The sequence below is a fragment of the Chlamydotis macqueenii genome, chromosome 19 (assembly GCF_036417535.1).
Source record: "Chlamydotis macqueenii isolate bChlMac1 chromosome 19, bChlMac1.mat, whole genome shotgun sequence".
NCBI classification, from domain to species: Eukaryota; Metazoa; Chordata; class Aves; order Otidiformes; family Otididae; genus Chlamydotis; species Chlamydotis macqueenii.
Genome location: NC_141574.1, coordinates 8,098,534 through 8,119,032, shown reverse-complemented (window position 1 = coordinate 8,119,032; position 20,499 = coordinate 8,098,534). Strand labels below are relative to the sequence as shown.

Genomic DNA, 20,499 nt, shown 5'->3' with positions numbered 1-20,499 from the left:
TATATATAGGGTTTTATGCTGACCACGTAACCAAATCTGCTTTACTTCTGCTGTGGTTTATTGTGGTGGTTGTACCAAGAGATGACCTGGTGAGTGACTTGACTGACTACTGGGGATCTGGAATTAGACCCAACCCGAGGTCCCAGGCTTGGTTTTTCAGTCTGTTACAAGTTGTCAAGTTATGAGGAAGTGCCGGTGACACGGCTGTGTAGAAGTGGCAGGTTTTCTGGTGGAGAAGACTGGGAGTTTTGCATGCAGGTTGGAGGCACGTTGGCAGGGCGATGTGATGAAGGTAGCCGCAGAGGAGACCTGCTTTCTGGCTTGCTCTGGCTTGTTGTTCTCACTTTTCATGAACATCTTTCTCATAGCCAGGTTTTTCTCCTTTCGAAATAATAAGAGGGGAAAATGGTGCCAAATTCGTTTTACGAAGTCTTGGTTGTGACTCCAAGTGAGTCAGGGAATGTAGTGCATAGAGTGGAGGGTTTAGCCTTTGTATTTTTTATGTTACGTGGAAATACTGCAGAAAAGGAATGAACTGACAGATAAGATTGAGTGCCGTTGGTTTTTGCACTGATAAGTGACCCATTCAATCTGTTACGGTGGCATTTGGAAGCACAGCACTGAGTGAAGAAGCGGGGATGGGGATGGGGATGACGCACGTGGACGCAGCCGGGCAGCGGGCTGTAGGCTGAGCCTGCAGTTCAGCCTCATACGTGCTGGTGGGAGATAATCTGGCGTTCATCAGATGATTGAAAAAGCTATGCCTCGGCGAAGATACAGGGATATCTGCTGTTAATTTTAGAGGAATACGTTCCAATAGTAGGAAAAGATAATTTTGTATTCGAATAAGGAAATACTTGTATGGAAAAAGAGCATAGCAATGGCAGTATAGAGTTACATACAGTGCGTCGTTTGAAATTAAGAGTGACTGAAGCATAACCAGTCTAGGCTGAAGTATAAGGCTGGCCAATATTTGAGATAATAATAATTTATTTTTCATAGAGTAACTCAAAAAGGGAAAATCCAGTATCTTTAAAAAGCAGGCAGGTGAAAATAAACCTATCTTGAACATGTCCAAGATCTGTAATCTTCATTGAATTTGTGAAAATTATTAGGAAATGTGTACTGCGTGCCACTGCTGCTGATCTGTGTAATGTTGTGGTAAAGCCGTGAATGCTTTTGAGAAAAATGGTGGTATTTTGGTTGCAAGATGGAATAAAAAAATGTTGTAGAACTTAATTTGATATTACTCGAGAGGGTCTAATTTCTGGAAGCTTGGTGCTTGTTCTGCACTGCTCTGTAGTCCACCCACCTCGATACTCCAAATGACGTGATGTACATATGAGCTTTTGGTTTTATTTCTATGAGAAACAGAGCTCTAATGATCATTCCTTTTTTTTTTTTTTTTTTTTTTTTTTCTTTTTCTTTCCTCTTGTTTTTCTTGACAGAGAGAGCTCGATGCCACAGCAACAATATTGGCTAACCGGCAAGATGAAAGTGAGCAGTCTAGGAAAAAACTTATTGAGCAGAGTCGCGAGTTCAAGAAAAACACTCCAGAGGTAAGGAGAAAAGCTGTTCCAGTCTGAATTTCTTGCAGTAGTATGTGGTATTAGGCCTACTGAAGTGTTGTGTTTTTTGTTTTTTTTTTTTTTTTCCTCTTAATGGGTTGTTTCCATGATTTTCTCATATTTATTGCTAAGTCCACCATCTTAACTAAGACTGCTTATCTTTGATGGCTTTCTTTTCATTCTGTAAATAATGAAATATAAGTTGATGTTTTTAGAGGACATATGAACATTAGCTTTCAAACAGGCTTGCTCTAAATTTTGTAATAATGTCAAACCTGGAGAATTATTAAAAAAAAAAAAAGATTTCTTCACTAATCCAAACTCACTTAGCACTTGGATGTGGAAAGTGACATTTCACTGCCTAAATAAATCTATATCAAGGGCATAACTTCAAAGATGCTCATTTATTCATCAAAAATCAGATTAACTTTTGCTGTTGGTTTCACTGGAAATGCAGCAAGGTCAGTGCTGAGCTCTTTAGCAAGCTCCAGTCGGAGGATGTGCGTGGCACGCAGCGGGTGGTGTGTAAAAGGGGTCAGGATGCCGGGCAAGCCTGGGAAAGGTGAATATTGCACGTGGAAAGCTGGGAGTGTTTAAACTCTTCCGTGCTCATGTTAGCATGTGCACTGTGTGTGTCTGTGTATGCATTGTTACATCGAAAATACCTATACACTCATTTTGTTAACTGATGAGTGCATAACCATGTGTAGGGCTTGTTTGTTTGTTTAGTGAGGTTTTTTTTTTTTTCTCCTGACGATTGCCAGCAATCTGTTCATCCAGGAACATTCTAGGGTTTCAAAGCCCATTCCAGATAACTGATACAGAAGTATTGCTTCCTTCCAAGGAACCAGTCTTCCTGGGAGAGAAGCAGCAGGCAGCTTTTCTAACCTTTATTGCTGCTTCTCAAAGAGTAGACGCCGCTTTGCTTCCTGTTGGTACAGCGGGAGAGATGCTGGAGGAGCCTGACCCGGAGAGGGAACGTCAGAGCAGAAGTGACTTACGGGGAAGAGAGAGTGTTTAACGGATACACTGAGGAGGCTCTGTGGGGCAGAAATCAGTTCTGTTTGTATGAAAAAGAGGAAAACCTGGAGACTGCAGCTTTGAAAGAAGTTTTTAAAAGGACAAAAGAATATGGAGAGTGAATGCAGTGTCTCCAAGAGGGTGAGGAAGGAGTTGATTCTTTGCAGAAGAGAGCAAACTGTGGGGATGAAGGAGACAAGTGGAAGTATATGGGGGGTTTAGGAAATTGTACAAAATCCAGAAAATAAATAGACTTCCGGGGCCACATTTTCAAATGGTTTGCTAAAAGCTTAAGTTCCTTTTACAAGACTTACTTGAGTTTCCTGCTATGTTCCTTTTTTTCCTATAAGGAAAATGACAGATTCTTCAGAACGTGGCTGCAGCTGCCAGCTCCTAGCTGATAGCATGCTTACAGGTGTGTTTCAGGATGGTTTCTTTAGGCTAATTCTATTTTTATGGAGCAGAAAGTTACTATGGGGAGAAACAAAAAAAAAAAAAACCCCGAACAACCAACATTGCACTTCTTAAGTGTGTTGTGAAAGGGCCTTGGTAACTTGGTGGGAGTTGATGTGCAGGGGAAAATTGTATAGTCTGTGTAGCTGCTTCAAGAGATACAGTGGGAAAATGATAGGCAATTTGTTCCTTTACCAGTAAGCAAGATACGGAAGTTAAATCATTTGATGGTAAGGTTTTAAATACAGTTTTACAAAATGTAACTCTACTAATAGAGTTAGTTATATTAGCAGCCTCTATTCTCTCACCAAATATTACATGGAAGGTGATTTATTCATTCAGGGACTAGATTCAGAACAATGGCTCTGAACATGCCCAGTGTTTGGGGAAATTTGGATCTGTGCTAGATTCTACATCCTCATCTTTTGTCCTGGGTCTCCTATGAAACCATATTTGTTTGCAAGCTTGCGTGGATTTTTTTATATTCATTTTTTTTCTCTGTCTTATCTGCTGGGATACTTTTTCTGCAGCTTTGTTACTGAGCCACAGCACGGTCTAACTCCTCTTCTACTTTCTCTGACAGAGTTAAAAAATGAAAATGGGATCAAAGAATTAGAAGAAAGTATCTGAACTGTAACAATAGCCAGCTCTAACAGACTTGCTGTGCAGTTGTTGCTCCCAGGGGCACGGAGGAAGTAGCCCAGGTGCAGAAGGTCTGGCAGGGCCACCCTCTCCTGTCCAAGGGGTTTGGTGCGGTAGGAGTGGGTGTGTAAGAGCCAGAAACTAAGCAAGGCACTGTCCAGGCGTCCTTGCTGGAAAACTTCACTGGTATTCCTCTTTAGACGAAAGTTCAAGTTTGTGCACTGTGTGTTCACCTTGGGCCCTCCCCAAAAAGAAGGGAACTCTGTGAATAATTCTCAAAGCGTAGACAGTTTTGGAAGACAGTCGAAAATTGCAAGGCAGGATTACGAATACTCGACCTGATTTTTTCCAAAACTGCAACTTGGTCTGAAAACCTACCCAGTATGGTGAAAACATCCTTGAGGTGGAAAGGAAAAGCACAAACGGATACATTTATGTTACTAAAACATCAAACATGCTCTTTTTAATAACAAAAAAGAGTTCTGTAGTAGAAAACCAGCTTGCATGCAGAGCCATTCTTCAGATAAATAAATAACCCAGTGCACAGCTTAATCCAAATTTTCACAATGAGCTAACATCTTTCTCGGTATGAAAAAAAGCAAAGCCACAAAGATGGAATTGTTAAATGTAACAATTTGTTGCGGAATTGTACTTTCCATTTTCTTTTTCATTCTGTATGCGTCTCTGTCAGTGCAGTGGTGGTTTAGCCTGTTCCAGCATCTTTTCCTTTGCCGTGGCCAGTCTCGCCATAAATCAGGAGACAAGTGTCGATTGCCTTGACTTTCCTGTCCATTGCTGTCTGGGATGTCCACTAGACTTTCCATAATGTCTGCTGCAAGCTATCTACTGTGCAGCAGAAAAAGATTCCAAAAAATTACTAATGAAGTTGAGGATATTTATACTTCAGCTTCTTTTTACTTTAAAAAATGTGACAGATCTATTTGGGTCAATTCTACTTTCGTTGCAAATTATCAAACTGCTGCAAAAGAAATAAAATATTTCCATGTTTGTAGGAATAACTCTAGGGCTTTTGGTATTTGAAAATGTTAAAATGCTACTTCTGAATTGGCATACTGGGAGACAAATCTGGGAAGGAGTATCTCGTGTTTGGGAACCTTTTGAGAACAGAAAATTTGATGGTGGTTGTTACATGCAGAAAAAGTTCTTAATTCCTGTTATTGCAAAAATACTTTTAATCTCCTCACACGTTTTAAGAAGTCGTATTAGACCTCCTGCTCACAGATGTTTTGAAATATTTTCAGTCTCAATTTGTTTTACCCTGAGCAGCTACTGTGGAAGGCTGAGACTGGTCAGGAGGTTACTTGAAAGATCAATTTTGTGTGGCTGTTACTTGGAAGACATCTCAAAATACGTCATGTGAACTGCCATCCTGCATCAGATGATTCGTTTCTTGCAGTGATAATTCCTGAACTATCATCACTGTGACACTCTCTTGGTATTTTAACCTCCGTGAAATTCTTGGTTGTCCTGTCCTCATATGCTGATTCTGGCATGAACAAGCAAATGTCTGCCTGACCATCTTTGAGAATTGTTTTTAAGTCTGTAAACAGTTTCAGTCGCACAGGTTAATAATTTTTGTCACAAAATGAAGATTCTTCCTAAAGTTGATAACTTTGCCTTCGTTTCTACCCAGATTCCTAGTTGAGTAACTACTTTTACTTACCTGTTTGTGTTTTAAACACTGAAAAGCTTATGCACTTATTGGTGCATACTTTTAAGCTAGTCAACAACAATAGTGAAAAATAGCAGAAAACAAATGACTGAGTAAACCTAGACTTTGTCAATAAGTAATATGTAGTTGTTAAATACTCAGGGAGAGGGAAGACAATACTTAAGCTTGTTTAACCTATAACTCTCCGTTGCTTTCCTTTATGATTTAGCCATGTAAACTAAGTAATGGCTGAGCTAGGTTGGTTATTACCAGGCTCGCCTGAAATATGGGTCATTCAGTGGAGCACAAGATGAACGACCAGCCTGAGAGACCTGCGCCAGCTGCTCTTGGGAAATAAAATAAGATTCTTGTTTTCTAATGTGAGAGCATGAGCTCTTAAAATTCAGGCAGATGTGACACGCCTGCATAAAATGTGTATTTGGATACAGGAGCCTATCCTCTGAGCTTGTTACTTTGGTCACTTGTTTTTGTCCCTGATGGTAAGTTGAACTGTTGATTCCTGGACCTGTTGGAGAGGGTCCAGAGGAGGCCACGAAGATGATCAGAGGGCTGGAGCACCTCTCCTGTGAGGCCAGGCTGAGAGCTGGGGCTGTTCAGCCTGGAGAAGAGGAGGCTCCAGGGAGACCTTAGAGTGGTCTTCCAGTGCCTCAAGGGGGCTGCAGGAAAGATGGGGAGGGACTGTTCAGTAGGGCCTGTTGGGACAGGACAAGGGCTAATGGTTTTAAAATAGAGGGAGGCAGATTCAGACTGGATATAAGGAAAAATTTTTTTACACTGGGGGTGGTGGAACACTGGCCGAGGTTGCCCAGAGAGGTGGTGGATGCCCCATCCCTGGGAATGTTCAAGGCCAGGTTGGCCGGGGCTCTGAGCAACCTGATCCGGTTGGAGATGTCCCTGCTCCTTGCAGGGAGGTTGGACTGGGTGGCCTTTAAAGGTCCCTTCCAACCCAAACTATTCTGTGATTCTGTGATTCGTCACTGTTGTTGCCTTTTACTGTTTCTAGGTTGCAAATGTACTCTCTTGGTAAGATCTAGAAAGTCAAGATTACCTTTAAATTGCCACCTGTATTTTGTAAACCAGAGGAAAGATTGGATTGGCGGAAGGACGTGGGAGAACCTTTAAGCATACACACAGGCAGCATAAGTGTGTTCTGAAATAAATAGCTTTAAAATGCCCTGGAAAAATGGAATATTGGAAGGTGCCAGCAAACAAAATAAATGAGCGTGTGAAAGGCATATCTTAACACTGACTGAGTGGACGTGGCTGCCTGCTGACCGCAAGCACTTTTATAAATAAATATAAATTCTGCACCTGACAGTGATGGTGCCAGGAGGACCATCCAGTGTTGCGCTGCTGTGTCTTCTCATCAGCTCGTGTGCGTGTGTGGAGCAAGATGTACGGCCACTTTTGATGTATTCACACTGTGTGGGTCATTTTAGGTGATTAGTTCTGTGCTGCCTTGGTTGGTCTCTGAGTGACACTGCCTGCCTGTGTAAAATTTGGGCTTTCATCGTTGCTCTTCCTACCTGAACTTTCACCATCGTCCCCATCCTGCTTGGTGACATTTTTGCATTGCCACTGCTGCAAAAGAGTAAGAGAGATGAGTCTGTAGAATTTTCTGTTACAAAAGGAACAGTTTTATTCATGGTGGTGCATATTAGGATGGTGCATATATTTAAAATCCTTTTTTTTTTTTTTTTTTTTTACAGAAATAACATTATAACTGCAAGTCATAACTAACTAAAGGAAATGAACACAGTTATTATGCAAGGGCTCAATTTTTTAAAATGTAAAATTCTTAAATTCTTAGTCTCTAGTGTTTCTGGATCATCCTATTGAATTATCCAGTCTCTACAGCAAAAGATAATCAAATGAAGCTTAAAAAAAACTGGTTGAATTAGTTCTTGAAATGAGAGGAGTATCTTTCTAATTGGTAGTGCTTGATTCCTAAGGCCTTTGCGCAGTCAGCTTTGGTCTGGGCTGCAACAACGTGAAAAGAACTGTAGGCTTAGAAAAACTACAGAGAATGTCCAGTCCGCTTGAAAATAGCGGATGCTCTCAGTGTCTGTGTACGTAGGGGTGAATATTGATTTGCTGCCATCTAGAGCTGGGTTGTTCTACTCCCTCTTTTCTTTTTTTTTTTAAAATTTACTTTCCCAGTGTGCCTGAGAGTTCATAGTGTGTGGATGTTCGTTCCTCCTGTTGACCGGGATTTTGCCAGGAACATACAGGAATCCTGTTAATTTGTGGTTCTGAATATGGAAGAACATACATGGCATTTTTATGTAAAAATTAGCTAGGGTAATACAACTAAATGCAGTTAGTGCAATTTGTAAATAGTAAATGTCTCAGTGCGTGGTAGGGAATAAAAAATACCACTTTTCTATTTATTTTCTGACTACCTTAAAATTATTTCAGGAAAAAGATTAAAAACATCGCCTAAGTTCTCCTTCCCTTCTCTCTTCCTGTGACTTTGAAGAAGAGAGTTTGAGATATTTGTTACAGATAAATGAATTTGCAGTTAAACAAAAATAATGTTTTGTATTAATTTGCGTGACTTCAATTCAGTTAACAGTTTTTTCAAATTCTGTTATAAAATTGTTTTGTATTTTTAGAATTCTTCATGAACTTAGTAGGCCTTAGTAGAATGGTAAATACATAGGATGCTCTTCTTATTGAGTTAAAACATCAGCATTTCCTTCTGTAAAACCAAAATTGTAAGAAGAGAAGTATGACTTATCTTGCAGGTTGGGACTAAGACAAATACCTCTCCTTTGGATAATGCTGTTTAGGTGCCATTTCCTCCCTTTCGATGCTTTTATGGAATATTATGATTTTCTAAAGAGATTCTGTTTGTAAGGTAAATGATGTTTATGGTAATTTGAACTACATGAGTGTGTTATTTCAAAAGCTAAATGAAGTGCTGTATTATTATTATTATATAACTTTTTTTCAGAAAAATAATATAGCTCCATGTCTTAAAATGCCATCTAAAAACTGGTCTTGTGGAGTCAGGTTAAATCAGATCAAACCTTATCCTGAAGGTCCCCTGTTCATGAGTTCTCAATAATTTTGTTGTCATTATTTAATATGTATTTGACTTCAGCATATTCTAATCGTTAATAGGAAAGCCAGCAGTGTTTCTGACATGCTTTGCTGTATAATGATCTCTTGGTGCCTTTTCACTTCATTGAAAGTGAGAACAATAAAAGAGTTATAATTCACAGTTATATTTTTCTAGGATTCTCATAAAACTGACCTGGCCATTTGCACCACTATAATTACTAGACATTATTAATATTTTTTTAAAATTGTCTTTATCACCCACATGAAGCTAAGCCAGCATCTCTGACAGATGGCGTCTCCCCTGCTGTTTGCTGTGCACACACGATGCTCGCAGGGACTCTTGCCGTAGCCCGGTGCACTGAGGAACAGCAAACCCAAGCCAGGACAAACGTTTGTAACGCGTGTAAGCCTGCGTCTGCTTCATTCTCTTCTGTGAAATACAGTTGTGAATCTTCCCCTACTTCTGCTAAACACCGGGTCGGTTTGTTGTTTGAACTGACCTCCTCGGTTCACTAAAACGTCGGTTCTGGTTTATTTTCCAGAAGGAAGCAATTTTGCTTTTCTCAGCAGGGAAGAGATGGCAGCAAAGGCGGTAGGTGGGCAGCAGGCTGCTGGGCTGCAGAGCCCGTAGGTTTATTTTGAGATGACAGTACTTGAGAAGGTCCTTTTATAAAACAAGGCCATATTTAGGGGATATTGGTATGTAGGATTTCACGGGTAACGGTGTAGCTGTACAAGAGCATTTGTAAAGGTCTGAAATGTAGGAAATTAACCCCCTTGACTTGCAGAAGCAGTGCTGGGGCACTGTATGTTTCTAGGCAGAGAAGTTTGATTTGAAGCATTTTTCTCAACCCACATGATCTAGGACGCTTGGAGTCACTGTCTCTGTGTATTCTTTAAAAATATCCTTAAATCAATTTTCTACAACACATTTACCTCGGAAGCCTTTTTATAAAGCGGAAAACACATGAGTGATTACTTTATTCAAGATTTCCAGAAATATTCGAGAGACACATCTGATTCAACTGAACATGTTAGAGTAGGTGAAGAAATTAATTAGTCTGAAGTCACTTGCTCTTAGTAATTTAGATTTATTTTATTTAAGCATTTTTCTGGTTAAACATATATGAGAGTTGAAGAATGCATTTTTCTTCTATCAACATCAGCTGCACGTGTTAGATTTCAGTCATGTGAAGGGTGCTGTATTTTCCATTTCAGAAGAGGAGAATAGGGGATTTTTTTGGTATTACTGTGGTTTGCAAAGGGACATACTTGTAAGCAAATATTTACAGATTAATCTCTCTTGTTAAACATACGTTGCTACTACAAATTCCTCCTGCCACTGAGAATGAAACAATGCAAAGCAAATAGTTTGTTTTTCTCAAGTTGTACTTGCCTTTGGGTGAACTTTCCAGCACTGACCCATTTGGATGCTGGCCAGAGCGAGCGACCAGGGTGCGGGGAAGGTTGGGGAGTGGAGGTCTGAACGAGGAGAATGTTCCAAGGTCAGAACTTGAAGGAAAAAAACTTGATCTTGCAGGGCACTTGTCATCCTTCCCCCTGAAGAATGGCTGTAGTGTAAATAAGTGTGCACTGAGATTAATAACGTGATTTACTGAATGCATCGTGGACTGTTTTTTAAGGGAAAATATTTCAATTTATTTAGTTTGAAGTAGCTGAGATTCCTAGTATGTTACTTATAAAGGTAAGTGTAAAACTGGGAATTTATCTATAGATCACACAAAGAGTGAGTACTCTGAAAGCAAGTCTGAAGTTCAGTTCCTAAATGTGCGTTGAGCTGTTTGAACAATAGGTTGACTTATTTTCGGGATTCAAATTAGGCAAATAACAGGTAAGCAAGATACTTGCTCTTCCTTCCCATGTGTATTTACCAAAAGAAGAAATAATTAAGCATCTTCAATTAGTACTTCTCCTTTCTATTTTGTGGACAAATACGCTATAAACCTACTTTAGGTCATCCACTGGAGCACCTCAAAGTCATGCAGGTGTAATTAAAGGAACACGTCATTTAAATTTTTATGTTGTCATGAATAACTCTTTTAATAATAGTTGCCAGTTATGAGAGATTCTTTTCATTGCTGCGACAGCGGGTAAGTGAAAAGTTGGATCTGCTTTAAACAAGAGCAGAAGTAATTAATCCGTTGAGTGAAACTGTTCAACTTACAACTGAAATAGTTGTAAGCTATTCTTTAATTTAAAAACCAACGACAAAAAAAAAAACAAAACCAAAAAAACCCCCCAAAAAAACCCCAAACCAAAACAACCCCAACTGGCTTTCCGCAGGATTGCTCTTTTAGGGTCAATTTTGGATTTAGTCTTGAGGCAAATTTTGGGGGGGATAAGTATTTGTAAAATGTTCTTAAAACCTATTTTCTCCCAGAAATGTTTAGTATGTTTTGCTTCCTGAAAGAAAAAAGAAAAAAGAAAGCTTCCTGGTAACAATTTTTAAGTAAATTAAGTAACATATGAGAATTAGTGCAGTTGAGAGTCATTTTTATTTTAGAATTCTTTTTGCATTAACACATCTGCAGTGTTGATGAATATATGGAAAAATGAAATTGTGCTTCTATCCTGCCGTGTCTCCAATGTGACAATAAATCAACTTTTTTTCCTTTTAAAATGTCTGGCCTTGTAATTTATGTTTGCATAACCCATTACTAAATTCGTAGTAGGTGTTTTAGTTGGCAGGCACGATTCCAGGGATTCAGTGGAGCTATTTCAGTACTGAGCTTTTGTTACTGTTCATAATTATGTGTAGAAATATATGTATTTTCTTAATTATAAAAATGAGCTTGCTTTAGCTTTGGGTCTCGCCTTACTTCCTCGACACAAATTGTGCTTTAAAGCTTTGAGAGAATTTGTGCTTTTTAGACTTGAAAAAAGAAATGGGTTTACCAGGTTGGTTTTTTTTTTTTTTCCTTTTTTGAAAAAAACAACACCAAAACACTGAAAAAGTAATTAAAAAGTACAAAAAGTAAAGTTGTGATGAATGCCTGGTACTGGATTCTTTTATTTTATAGTCAAGTTGTAAATATTTAGGCCGACATCAAGACAGTATGCAAATAAAGGAAGTTTTATTAATAACCATTATCTGGACCCTGGTAGTAAATATGTATGACTCACACAGGAATAAACCCACCCAATAAATATAAAAGCCATACAAAACCATTAACAATTTTTAATGGACTTGCAGATGGAATAATTTAATGCAACTGTAGTTACTCAGGTTCCAACTCCTGTAACTATTTCTCATCTGCTTGAAAGCTTTCATCTGAAATGCATTGCTCCCATTCATGGTTCCACCTTGAGTCTGTTTAAAACCATAAAATTGCGGTTTCACAATTTTTTGAAGCACTAATGCTTATTTATGGCTGTATTTCTGCATTTTTTAAGTCCAGAGGTAATTATTTATCTATAGAACATACACTGACTTTTTTTTCTTTTAAGAGCATTTTTACCGGAAGCTGCAGCGCTAGATGGGTGCTAAGCAGTAGAGGTGGGGCTGGGAATCAGCTGTGTGCAGGTGCTGTGCTGGTCTCGGGTGCGTACCTGAGCACAGGAGTTACACACGTGCCGGTTTCCACAGCGGGTCGTATGGACCTGTATACTTGGAGCATCACTTTGTGGCTTATTACTCTTAAAGGACAAGCATGAGCTCGTGGCTTTCTGCCTAAAACGTGGGATTTTACCTTTTCTTGTGATTCTCTGAAATGCAGCAAGCAATAAAAAATGTCACCTGCCTCAGTTCATAACTGAAAGTGATCCCATTTGTTGAACTCGCTAATGCAGATACAGCGCCATCGCATCTTATGAAAACTTCTGCTGTGGGTTTCTAAATGTTTTGTTTCCTACTGGGTAAATAACTGTGCTGTAAAGTATTATGAGGTGTACATCAGGTTCCTCAGTTGTGGGGGGACGTCAGGGACATGAATGGGCAGGATATCACAAAAGAAATTCCTGGGTATAGGCTGAATGCTTGATAAATGAGCTGTTCTTTGAGAAGGGACTTGTAAACATTCCGGGGCTTTAAAAGCTCAATTTAAACCAAAGCTTTCATTTAGCACAAGATGGTGCTGGGACCGCTTTGTAAAAATGCCCAAATGCGTTACGACTTCTCAGTCCTGTTTGTCAGAAGTGATTTGAGCACCGAAGAGCTGAACCCTTACGCACTTGCAGTGCACTTTAGGGCATGTCTACACCTGCAGCGTAGCTTTGCTAAGTCTGCGGGTATGACCGTGGGTTTCAGACATGGCTTAGCGTGTTCCCTGCCCGCTGCCCTTGGCTGTCGGAAGCATGCCGCTTCCTTTCGAGCTCCTGGCTGAGCGCGGCTCTGGGGACCGTGCTTATTGCAAGTTCAAAATGCCAGATCTCTGAAGGCTTAATCAGACAAATTAACCTGTTGCTGATTATCCACTTTGCTTCTGACTCCTGCTGATGAGCAGCGGAAGAAGTGGAGCGGGCAGATGAGAAGCACTAGGTTTGTAGTGAGAACAAGAAGCTAGAGGTGGGCCTGGGGCCTGGGTCACCTGCCCCAGCTTGGCAGGAGCCAGGTTACCCTGAGTACCTGCAGTGGCCATCGGGATACCTAAATCACTTGGCTATCCTGACGTGCTATACGTTGCTCCTTGTGCAGGCTCTGCAGAGCTCAGCAGCGCTCGGTTGGAGGCGCTCCCGTCGGATCTGCACGTCCCTCTGGCACTTTGCAGCAATCCGCTCCGGCTTTCTGGCAGAAAGCAACGGAGGGGTTGGTGCTCGTGAGAGGATAGAGGTCTCAATGATGAGTGGGGTGTGTGGGCAGTTCTTATGCTGCTTCTACGAGAAGGGAAGGAAGAAAAAAGCTCAGATTCTTAAAATCGGAGATACAGGCAAATCACATTTCTAGTTTAAAAGCAAGAGCTGACCACAGTAGAAGTTAATTCTGTTCTGGCACGATCTCTGTCCTTCCTGTTCTGCTCCTCCCATCGCGCTGTGCCCTCGGTGGGGACATTTCCCAGTGCGGAGCGGCTGGTGTCCCGCCAGCCTGACTGCAGACGCGATGGGAGGGGTGCTGATTGTCAATCATGGGAATACTTGAGACTGTTTAAAGTCAAGAGTTGAAGGTGGACAAGGGCACTCTGCAGCCGTGCCGCGCTCCCTGGGTGCGATGCACCCTTACACCGTGCCATCTACTGCAGACAGCGCACATCGCTGCCCACGGTGTGCTTGGCTCGTCCATGCAGTTAAAGTAAGGCCAGCAATAAAGAAATGAAGTGCTGCTTTGTTAGGAAAGGGAAGACATTCTTAGTCTAAAAAAAATAAAATAATTAAGTAACTGGTTGAAGTAGTTCTTCAATTAGTGCTTGATAAAGCAATAAGCCAGTTTAAATTATATGTGTTCAGTTACAGGAAAAGGCATATATTAAGCTCACCTGTTGAGAGGATTATCTCTGCTAAACACACTCATTTTACATGACCAAAATAGATCCTTAAAACATTAGTACTGAAATAGGTTTACAGCCGGTAGAGATTTCCTTCAGACCTGTTTTGTGGTGTGCTCATCTGCTTTTTCAGGAATTTTAAGCATTGGAGGAATGAAGTCAAAGCTACTGCTTGTCTTTGAAATGGATGCCTCTTTGATAAGCCTCTGATCTCTGGAGCTGGAGTTGTAGCAGCAGATTCAAACACTGATTGTAAAACTGGGAGACTAAAACGTAGCCACGACAGCTTCAAACACTCTGTCTCTCTGTCAGATTCAATGCACAGGACATTGCCAGGAGTTAAAACGATGCAAAATTTAAGTAGCCTACTAAATTTACCTGCCATGGAGAATCCACAAAGGAGCTGCCACTTCTAATCCTCAAATTCGTTTCAAATTATTATTTTTTCAAATTGGACTCCCTGATCTCTTCAGCTCAAGCTGTTGTACAGATTTGAAAAGCTGTCTCTTCTTGTCAGATCACTGGTTTAATAATAATAATATCTTACGTTTATATAGTCCTTTTCATCCCGCAGCTTCCTAAAGTGCTTTACAAGCTTTATATATACAAAATCGTGCAAGCACCTCTTGGGTGGCTGGTGCTAGTCATCCAGAGAAGAGGCTGGCAGCTTGTTCCCCTCGCCTTCCTCGTTCACTTGAAAGCATCGGGGAAAAATAGAAGACACGGAGATGGTCCTGGTTCATCCCGAGGGGATGGCGCCTTCATCTCCTGTGACTGGAAGCCAGAACTGCTGCAGGGATGTTCTGTCCACTCCAAAACTGGGGACATGGTTTAAAAATCCCATCACTGCAGTCTTGCAACCCCAGTGCTAGATTTGTTTTGTGGGGGGGTTTTTTAATTTTTTTTTTTTTAATTTCAGTGTACCCATAGTCTGAAAAATACCTCGATTTCTGGAATTGGGGGGAGCAAGAGGAGTAACTTTGCATGACTCCTTTCAAAAACATAATGTGAAAAAGCAGGTACCTTGAATTCAAAGCCGTTACTTAAAAAAAAAATAAATCCAAACCTCTACCCAAGTATTCTTACTCATCTGTTTTTGGTGGAGACTGGATGGACAGCTAGTTCTGACCTGTCATTAAATGCGTTGCAGTGGTTTCTTTAAACCTCCAGAAGCCAGGGATGATCACGCAGTTTTGTCAAATTAGTTCTAACTCTTGAGGTAATCATTTCTGGGAGAAAAGAGGTATTGAAGTGGGATGTGCGCTGCTCATTAGTGGAAGAGGCACAAATGAGTGGAGCCACTCTTCATTGGTTTCTGAAGGAAAAAAGGGCAAGAACACATTGATGGAGGTTTAGACACCATTAATATAATAAGACCAGTTTTCTGTGGTGATTGATCTAGCTTAGTTTTTTTGCTTCTGTTAGTACTTCATGTTACATTTTTGTTTGGCTTCAAGTTTGCCCTTTTCAAGACTGATGCTGAAAGGCAACTATATTAAAAAAAATAAATTGAAAAAACAGACTCCTTTGTTCATAAACTTAAGAGCCGCTGACACATCGAAGAACATCCCGCTGTGATGTGTTCATCTGCAATTTGGATCATGTCCAACCTCATAACTTTTAAAATTATCCTGAATTTTGTGTTCTAGAAGCCATTAGAGACCATTTATTCTGTCCAGATTCGTATCAAATAATCTTGCATTCTTCCTTACCTACTGTCTGGGGGTGTAGGGGATGCAAAAAAGAAGGCTCTTCTTCTGCATGAAGGGACAGGGTTTTACTTCAATAGTTCTTGAGAGCCAGGAAGAGGGAAAGACAGAAACCCAGATGTGGTCTCAGAGGCCTTAAAAATGTGGAAAAAAAGAAAGTGTACATCCATAGACACTGATACTAATGGACACTTATCCTGTCTCTGGCTGTAAATTATTGAGATCCTGCTTCTCTCTGGTAATGCAGCTTAATCTGGATTGGTTTTACTGCTTTGACCCCATAGGGAACCTTCTAATTTCTTGGTTTCTTACATTTTGTCTAGTCACTGTACTGGGACACCAGCCTTCTGGTGGCATTTTGAAGAGACATGCTGTTATATTTACCTAAAAACCAGTATTAGAAGGCTACAATTTCGTGCCATAGCTTTTTCCTGCAGCCCTTCAGTGGCTGGTCAGTTGAGAGGACACAGCTCGCATGGCAATTTGCAGTCCTGCGCTCTGCTCAGGACCTGGAGTGGTTGAGAACGTCCCTATGCCATGACTTCTCCAGCAAAATGCCCCGAGGCAGACTATAGCTGAGGGCTGTCCTGTGCAGAGGACCTCTTTCTATGAATCCTGCATATTGCAGCCTTTTCAAGTTACAGCTTTTGCTTTTATATCTCTGTAGATGAGACGCCGTGACATTGCACATGGCCTCCTCACAGCCTTAGCACTGGGTTTGGTTTTGTCAGTCTCCCCTTGGGCAACAACAGCTTTGTAGGCAGGAAGAAACCTGGAAATCAGCTCTACCAGCTCCTTTGCATACAGGCATGTAAGCTGAAGGTCAGTTGTCGGGACTGTCCGCGTGCCCGACCATGGCGCAGCGCCTCATAGCTCTTGGTGGGGTTTTTTTACGAGGCTGTGCAGCGTGGCGTGGCGTGAGAGCTCGCCTTGCCTCTCCAAACGCTGCCTCTGCTAATGGGAGGTGTACGCTCAAGCAATCTTCTGTTATGCCATTATGGATGGTCACTAATTTTGTACTGTGCCAGCTTGAAAAAGAACTTTTACCTTGACACGGCACGGGCAACAAGGGGAGACGTTTCCTTGTTGAGTAGAGACTGAAGGGTGGATGCTGCTGCAGGTCAACATCCTTTCTGCTGTTGAACTAAAAGACTGGAAGTCTGTGTGTAGTTTCTGAAGAGATTATTCCATTGTCGTGTTTAAATTCTGTGTTGGAAGAAGCCGGTGTGCAACAGCATGTTAATGGTGATACCTGAGAAGATCAGCAGTGCGGTCTGTTCCTCACCCGTGCTGACAGCAAGGTGAGCAGGGCTCGTACATTTTCAGTGCTGTAACTACCATATCTTCATTCCTCTAGCCTAGTCTGCAGGTTGTTTTTTTTTAAAGGGATTACACTCCCAAGCCTGGGACTTAAAGCTAGTTTTAATGAGTTTGATTAGCCTGTGTAGCAGACTTTCATAGAACCCTGTCTGTCTAAATAGCATTTTTAATAGCAATTCCCTCTGCTTGGGAGATTTGCAAGCTTAACGTTTGCAGGGCTTCTTCCCCACGGATGATGGCACATAAAGTCAAACTCTACTGAATACTAATAGTTTTTGCCAAAAAATCAGTATCTTTAGACTTAAAGTTGCAGCTCACTGATGGTAGAGCTGTCTGTTCTTTATCAGCACTGAGGTGTGAGGAGTTCAGTGTGTAGGCAAGGTGCTGGTGGATGCTCAGCTGCATCTCTCTAGGCTTTCACCCTGGAGTTCTCACCACTGTCTTCTGTGGAGGATACTACTTGCTGATCTCCCTTAAGTGATGATTAGCTCAAAAAAACCCTCAGCCCTCAAAATTACTTACTAAAGAAAGTAATCTGTGAGTTCATATTGTTTAAATTTCTAATTTTCTGTTGAAATTCTTTAACTGTGAGCTAGCAAAAAGGCACTCAGGGGCTCTGCATAGATGTGTATAGATGTGTATATATATTTACATGTATATACACACATAAAAGTCATTCTACTGACAGATGAAACCGGTAATGGTGTCTTAAAGCAAGTGTGCTACAGTATCTCTGCAACAAACATGCATTTCCAGTAAATTTTGTGTCTCAGCAGTAGCGTTGGTACGGTTTTAGATGCGTGAATACATGTAAAGTAAGTCTTAGAAAATAGCATCTGAGACGGAATTTTTAACCTGAGCAGTAAGTGGGTAAAATAGGTTAAGTGTAGATGGTATGTTTTAATAGGGTATTTGACTCTTCAAACCCGTTGCTGGTCCAAAATTAAATGTTGCTGCTCTGTTGTCTGAATGAGTGTACTTTTGGAGCAAGAAAAAAAGATTTCTGCTTTCCTTTTTTTTTTTTTTTGGTAAAAGACGAAAGAGACGCAATATGTTTTGCATGTGAGCTTTTGAAAAATTAGAAGTATTTTGGGGAGACAGACTGGTTGACAAAGTGCATGTTGTTGAATTGCTGTTGAGAAACAAAAGCAGCTTTTGGTGGGTTATGAGTGTTCTGTTTTCTTTTGTTAAGATTTATCATACGTTCCTGGGATGAAAAACTTTTGATAACTTTTCCAAAAGTCCCTATTCTGATGGTGATGATCACATACTAAGTTCTTAAACTTATTTGGTTTCTTTCTTTTCTTTTTTTTTTTTTTTTTTTTTAAATACCTGCATGCTTCAGAATACAGTTAAGAGAGGAAGTTGGTATTTTGGGGGAGGCAAGGGCATCATTATCTGTCTTCTGCACTTACTCCTTTAAATTACACTGAAGACTTTTTAGAATGTAGTCTTTTAAAATGCACCACCTCTGTATGTAGGTATGCCCTTACACAGTGTGGAGGGGAGAGGAACTTGGAAAATAGAAGATAAAATTTTAACACTTATAAATTGTCTGTTCTCAGTAATAGTTCTTCCGTTGTTTGTATTATTTTCAGCTCTATAAAAGAGGGTGGAAAACTTTTGGTTTTTTTCCCTGTTGATAGAAGTAAATGCTAAATGCTTAGATACGGCATCATCTGCAGCATTTAAGGATGAGCAGATACTTCAGTGCTAATAGCATATCTAGGTTTCTTCCTTCCTTCAGCGTGATGGTTGGAAGGAAGAGAAGACGGCTCACAAGTCCTGACTAGCTGCTGCCAAATAGGAAGGTCTGTAGTTGAAACTTTGGCATTACTTGCATGTCCCGTTCTTAAGTATTTGCTTGTTACCTTGCAGGATTGAAAAATTTGAAAGTGAAATACAATCAGGTGTAAATGATGTTACATAAAGTCTTGTTGCCAAGTGTGTGCTGTTAAGAAATGAAGTGTTTTTATTGAAATGAATAATTTAATTTTACCAATGTACTGACTTTTTCTTGCTCTCAGAGTAGGAAAATCAGGAATTAATATTCCAGTAACCCAGTCTTATGGAAGGATTTACCTATTGTCAGATATATTCTAATTTATGTATTATATAAAACCTAGTGTGTTCCGTGCTTTGATATTTTTCACTCTAATCTTTTAACATTTGCGCCAGGAATCAGAATTTAATGTTGGAATTAATTAAGGTCCAGAACATTCAACTGCAACATTTGTTGACTCCAGAAGATAATAAAAGGGTAACTAGTAAATATGATGTGCTGAAACATGCTAGGTTTAAATTCAATTATTTAAGACCCTTGGACACAATGGTATTGTAGTGTCTATTAGTAAAACTTGCACGTTTTCTCCTGTGTTGACAGCTTCTAAAAGCTAAAAGATTGGCTTCTAAATGTCAGGGACACATGCTTTCCAGCTGGCAGGTGGGGATATTTGTGGCTCCTGTGCTGGTGCTCCCCCTTTCCCTCCCTTCTTACTTAGGAAGAAATCCTTGTTTGTAGTGTGGAGTTTATAGAGCGATACACAATCACATGTGGTGCCAACAGCAGAGCGGTATTTGTTTGATAAAAGATTGAGTAAAAAGAACCTTGGTGTTGGGTCTTCAGTACGTTCACTTTATAAGCTTAACATTTTGGAGCCAAAATAAGAGAGAGCTGTTTAAATCAATGAAAAAGAGCTATTTCTGAGAATTGTCATGACTTTTATTAGATTAAAAGGAAATATTAACCTTAATATCAGTGGGTGGATTAAAAAAAAGATTCTTAGCAGATAAAAATCATGACATTTATTTTTTTTTTTAAAAGCGGGGTCTTGGAGGTTGGGATCTTTGGTTGGAGACTTTCCAAAGCTGGATGACTAAGTAAGAAAAGACAACTCCCAAAGCTGCTGGGTGGAGTTCCTAGACTGGTACCAGCGAATTCCCAGAAAGGAAAACAATTGCTCCGTAATTGGAGTTCTTTAATCCAAAGACTGTTCACTTATCAATACTCTAAAAATATCTTACATGGTTTCCCAGAATTCTTAAGCAAAGTAGTTGTTTTTATTGAGCTAGATATGTTCTGCTTGTACAGCGATGGTAGACGTGCCATGGGAAACCTTGAAGTTTCTTTAGTATTTAAGAGCAGAAAGAGAGGTGAGAGGTTAAAGAAACGGAAAATTAAACGAGGTGCAGGATAACGCGGGCTCTTGGCCTATGAGGAAAGACTGGGAAACGTCCAAGTGGGATCTAAAACGTTCATTTAAATTTTTGGGGAAAAGCATATATTTTATAGTATTTCCCTTTCTGTTTTGCTGGACTGTGTAAAATGGCATTTTTGTGACATATTCAGATAACAAAACTGTACATTTTTCAGTGTGAGTAACTTGACTTTTCTCCATAGCTCTTGTGGAGCGTTACGTGTTCTGCTGGAGCTGTGGGCAGATGCCAGATTCTATACCCAGCGTGACATAGTCAGTCTGTGTGAAGGAGGAGTAGCAGTATGTACTGCTTTAATATTTGCAAAATCCTTTGTAGGTAAACTCTATTCAGATAGAACGGATTGTCAGAAATCTGTATCCTTGCCATCAGTA

The 20,499-nt window shown here is 40.3% G+C and overlaps 1 protein-coding gene across 8 annotated transcripts in view; it reads left to right on the top strand.

The window, feature by feature from the left end:
* Window positions 1–20,499, top strand: part of CUX1 (cut like homeobox 1) — a 275,849-nt gene that overhangs the window by 50,637 nt on the left and 204,713 nt on the right. For all 8 annotated transcript variants that reach the window (XM_086763223.1, XM_086763224.1, XM_086763221.1 and 5 more), the window contains exon 2: window positions 1,449–1,559. In XM_086763223.1, the coding sequence (XP_086619349.1) occupies window positions 1,449–1,559 (111 nt within the window). The remainder of the gene's footprint in view (window positions 1–1,448; window positions 1,560–20,499) is intronic.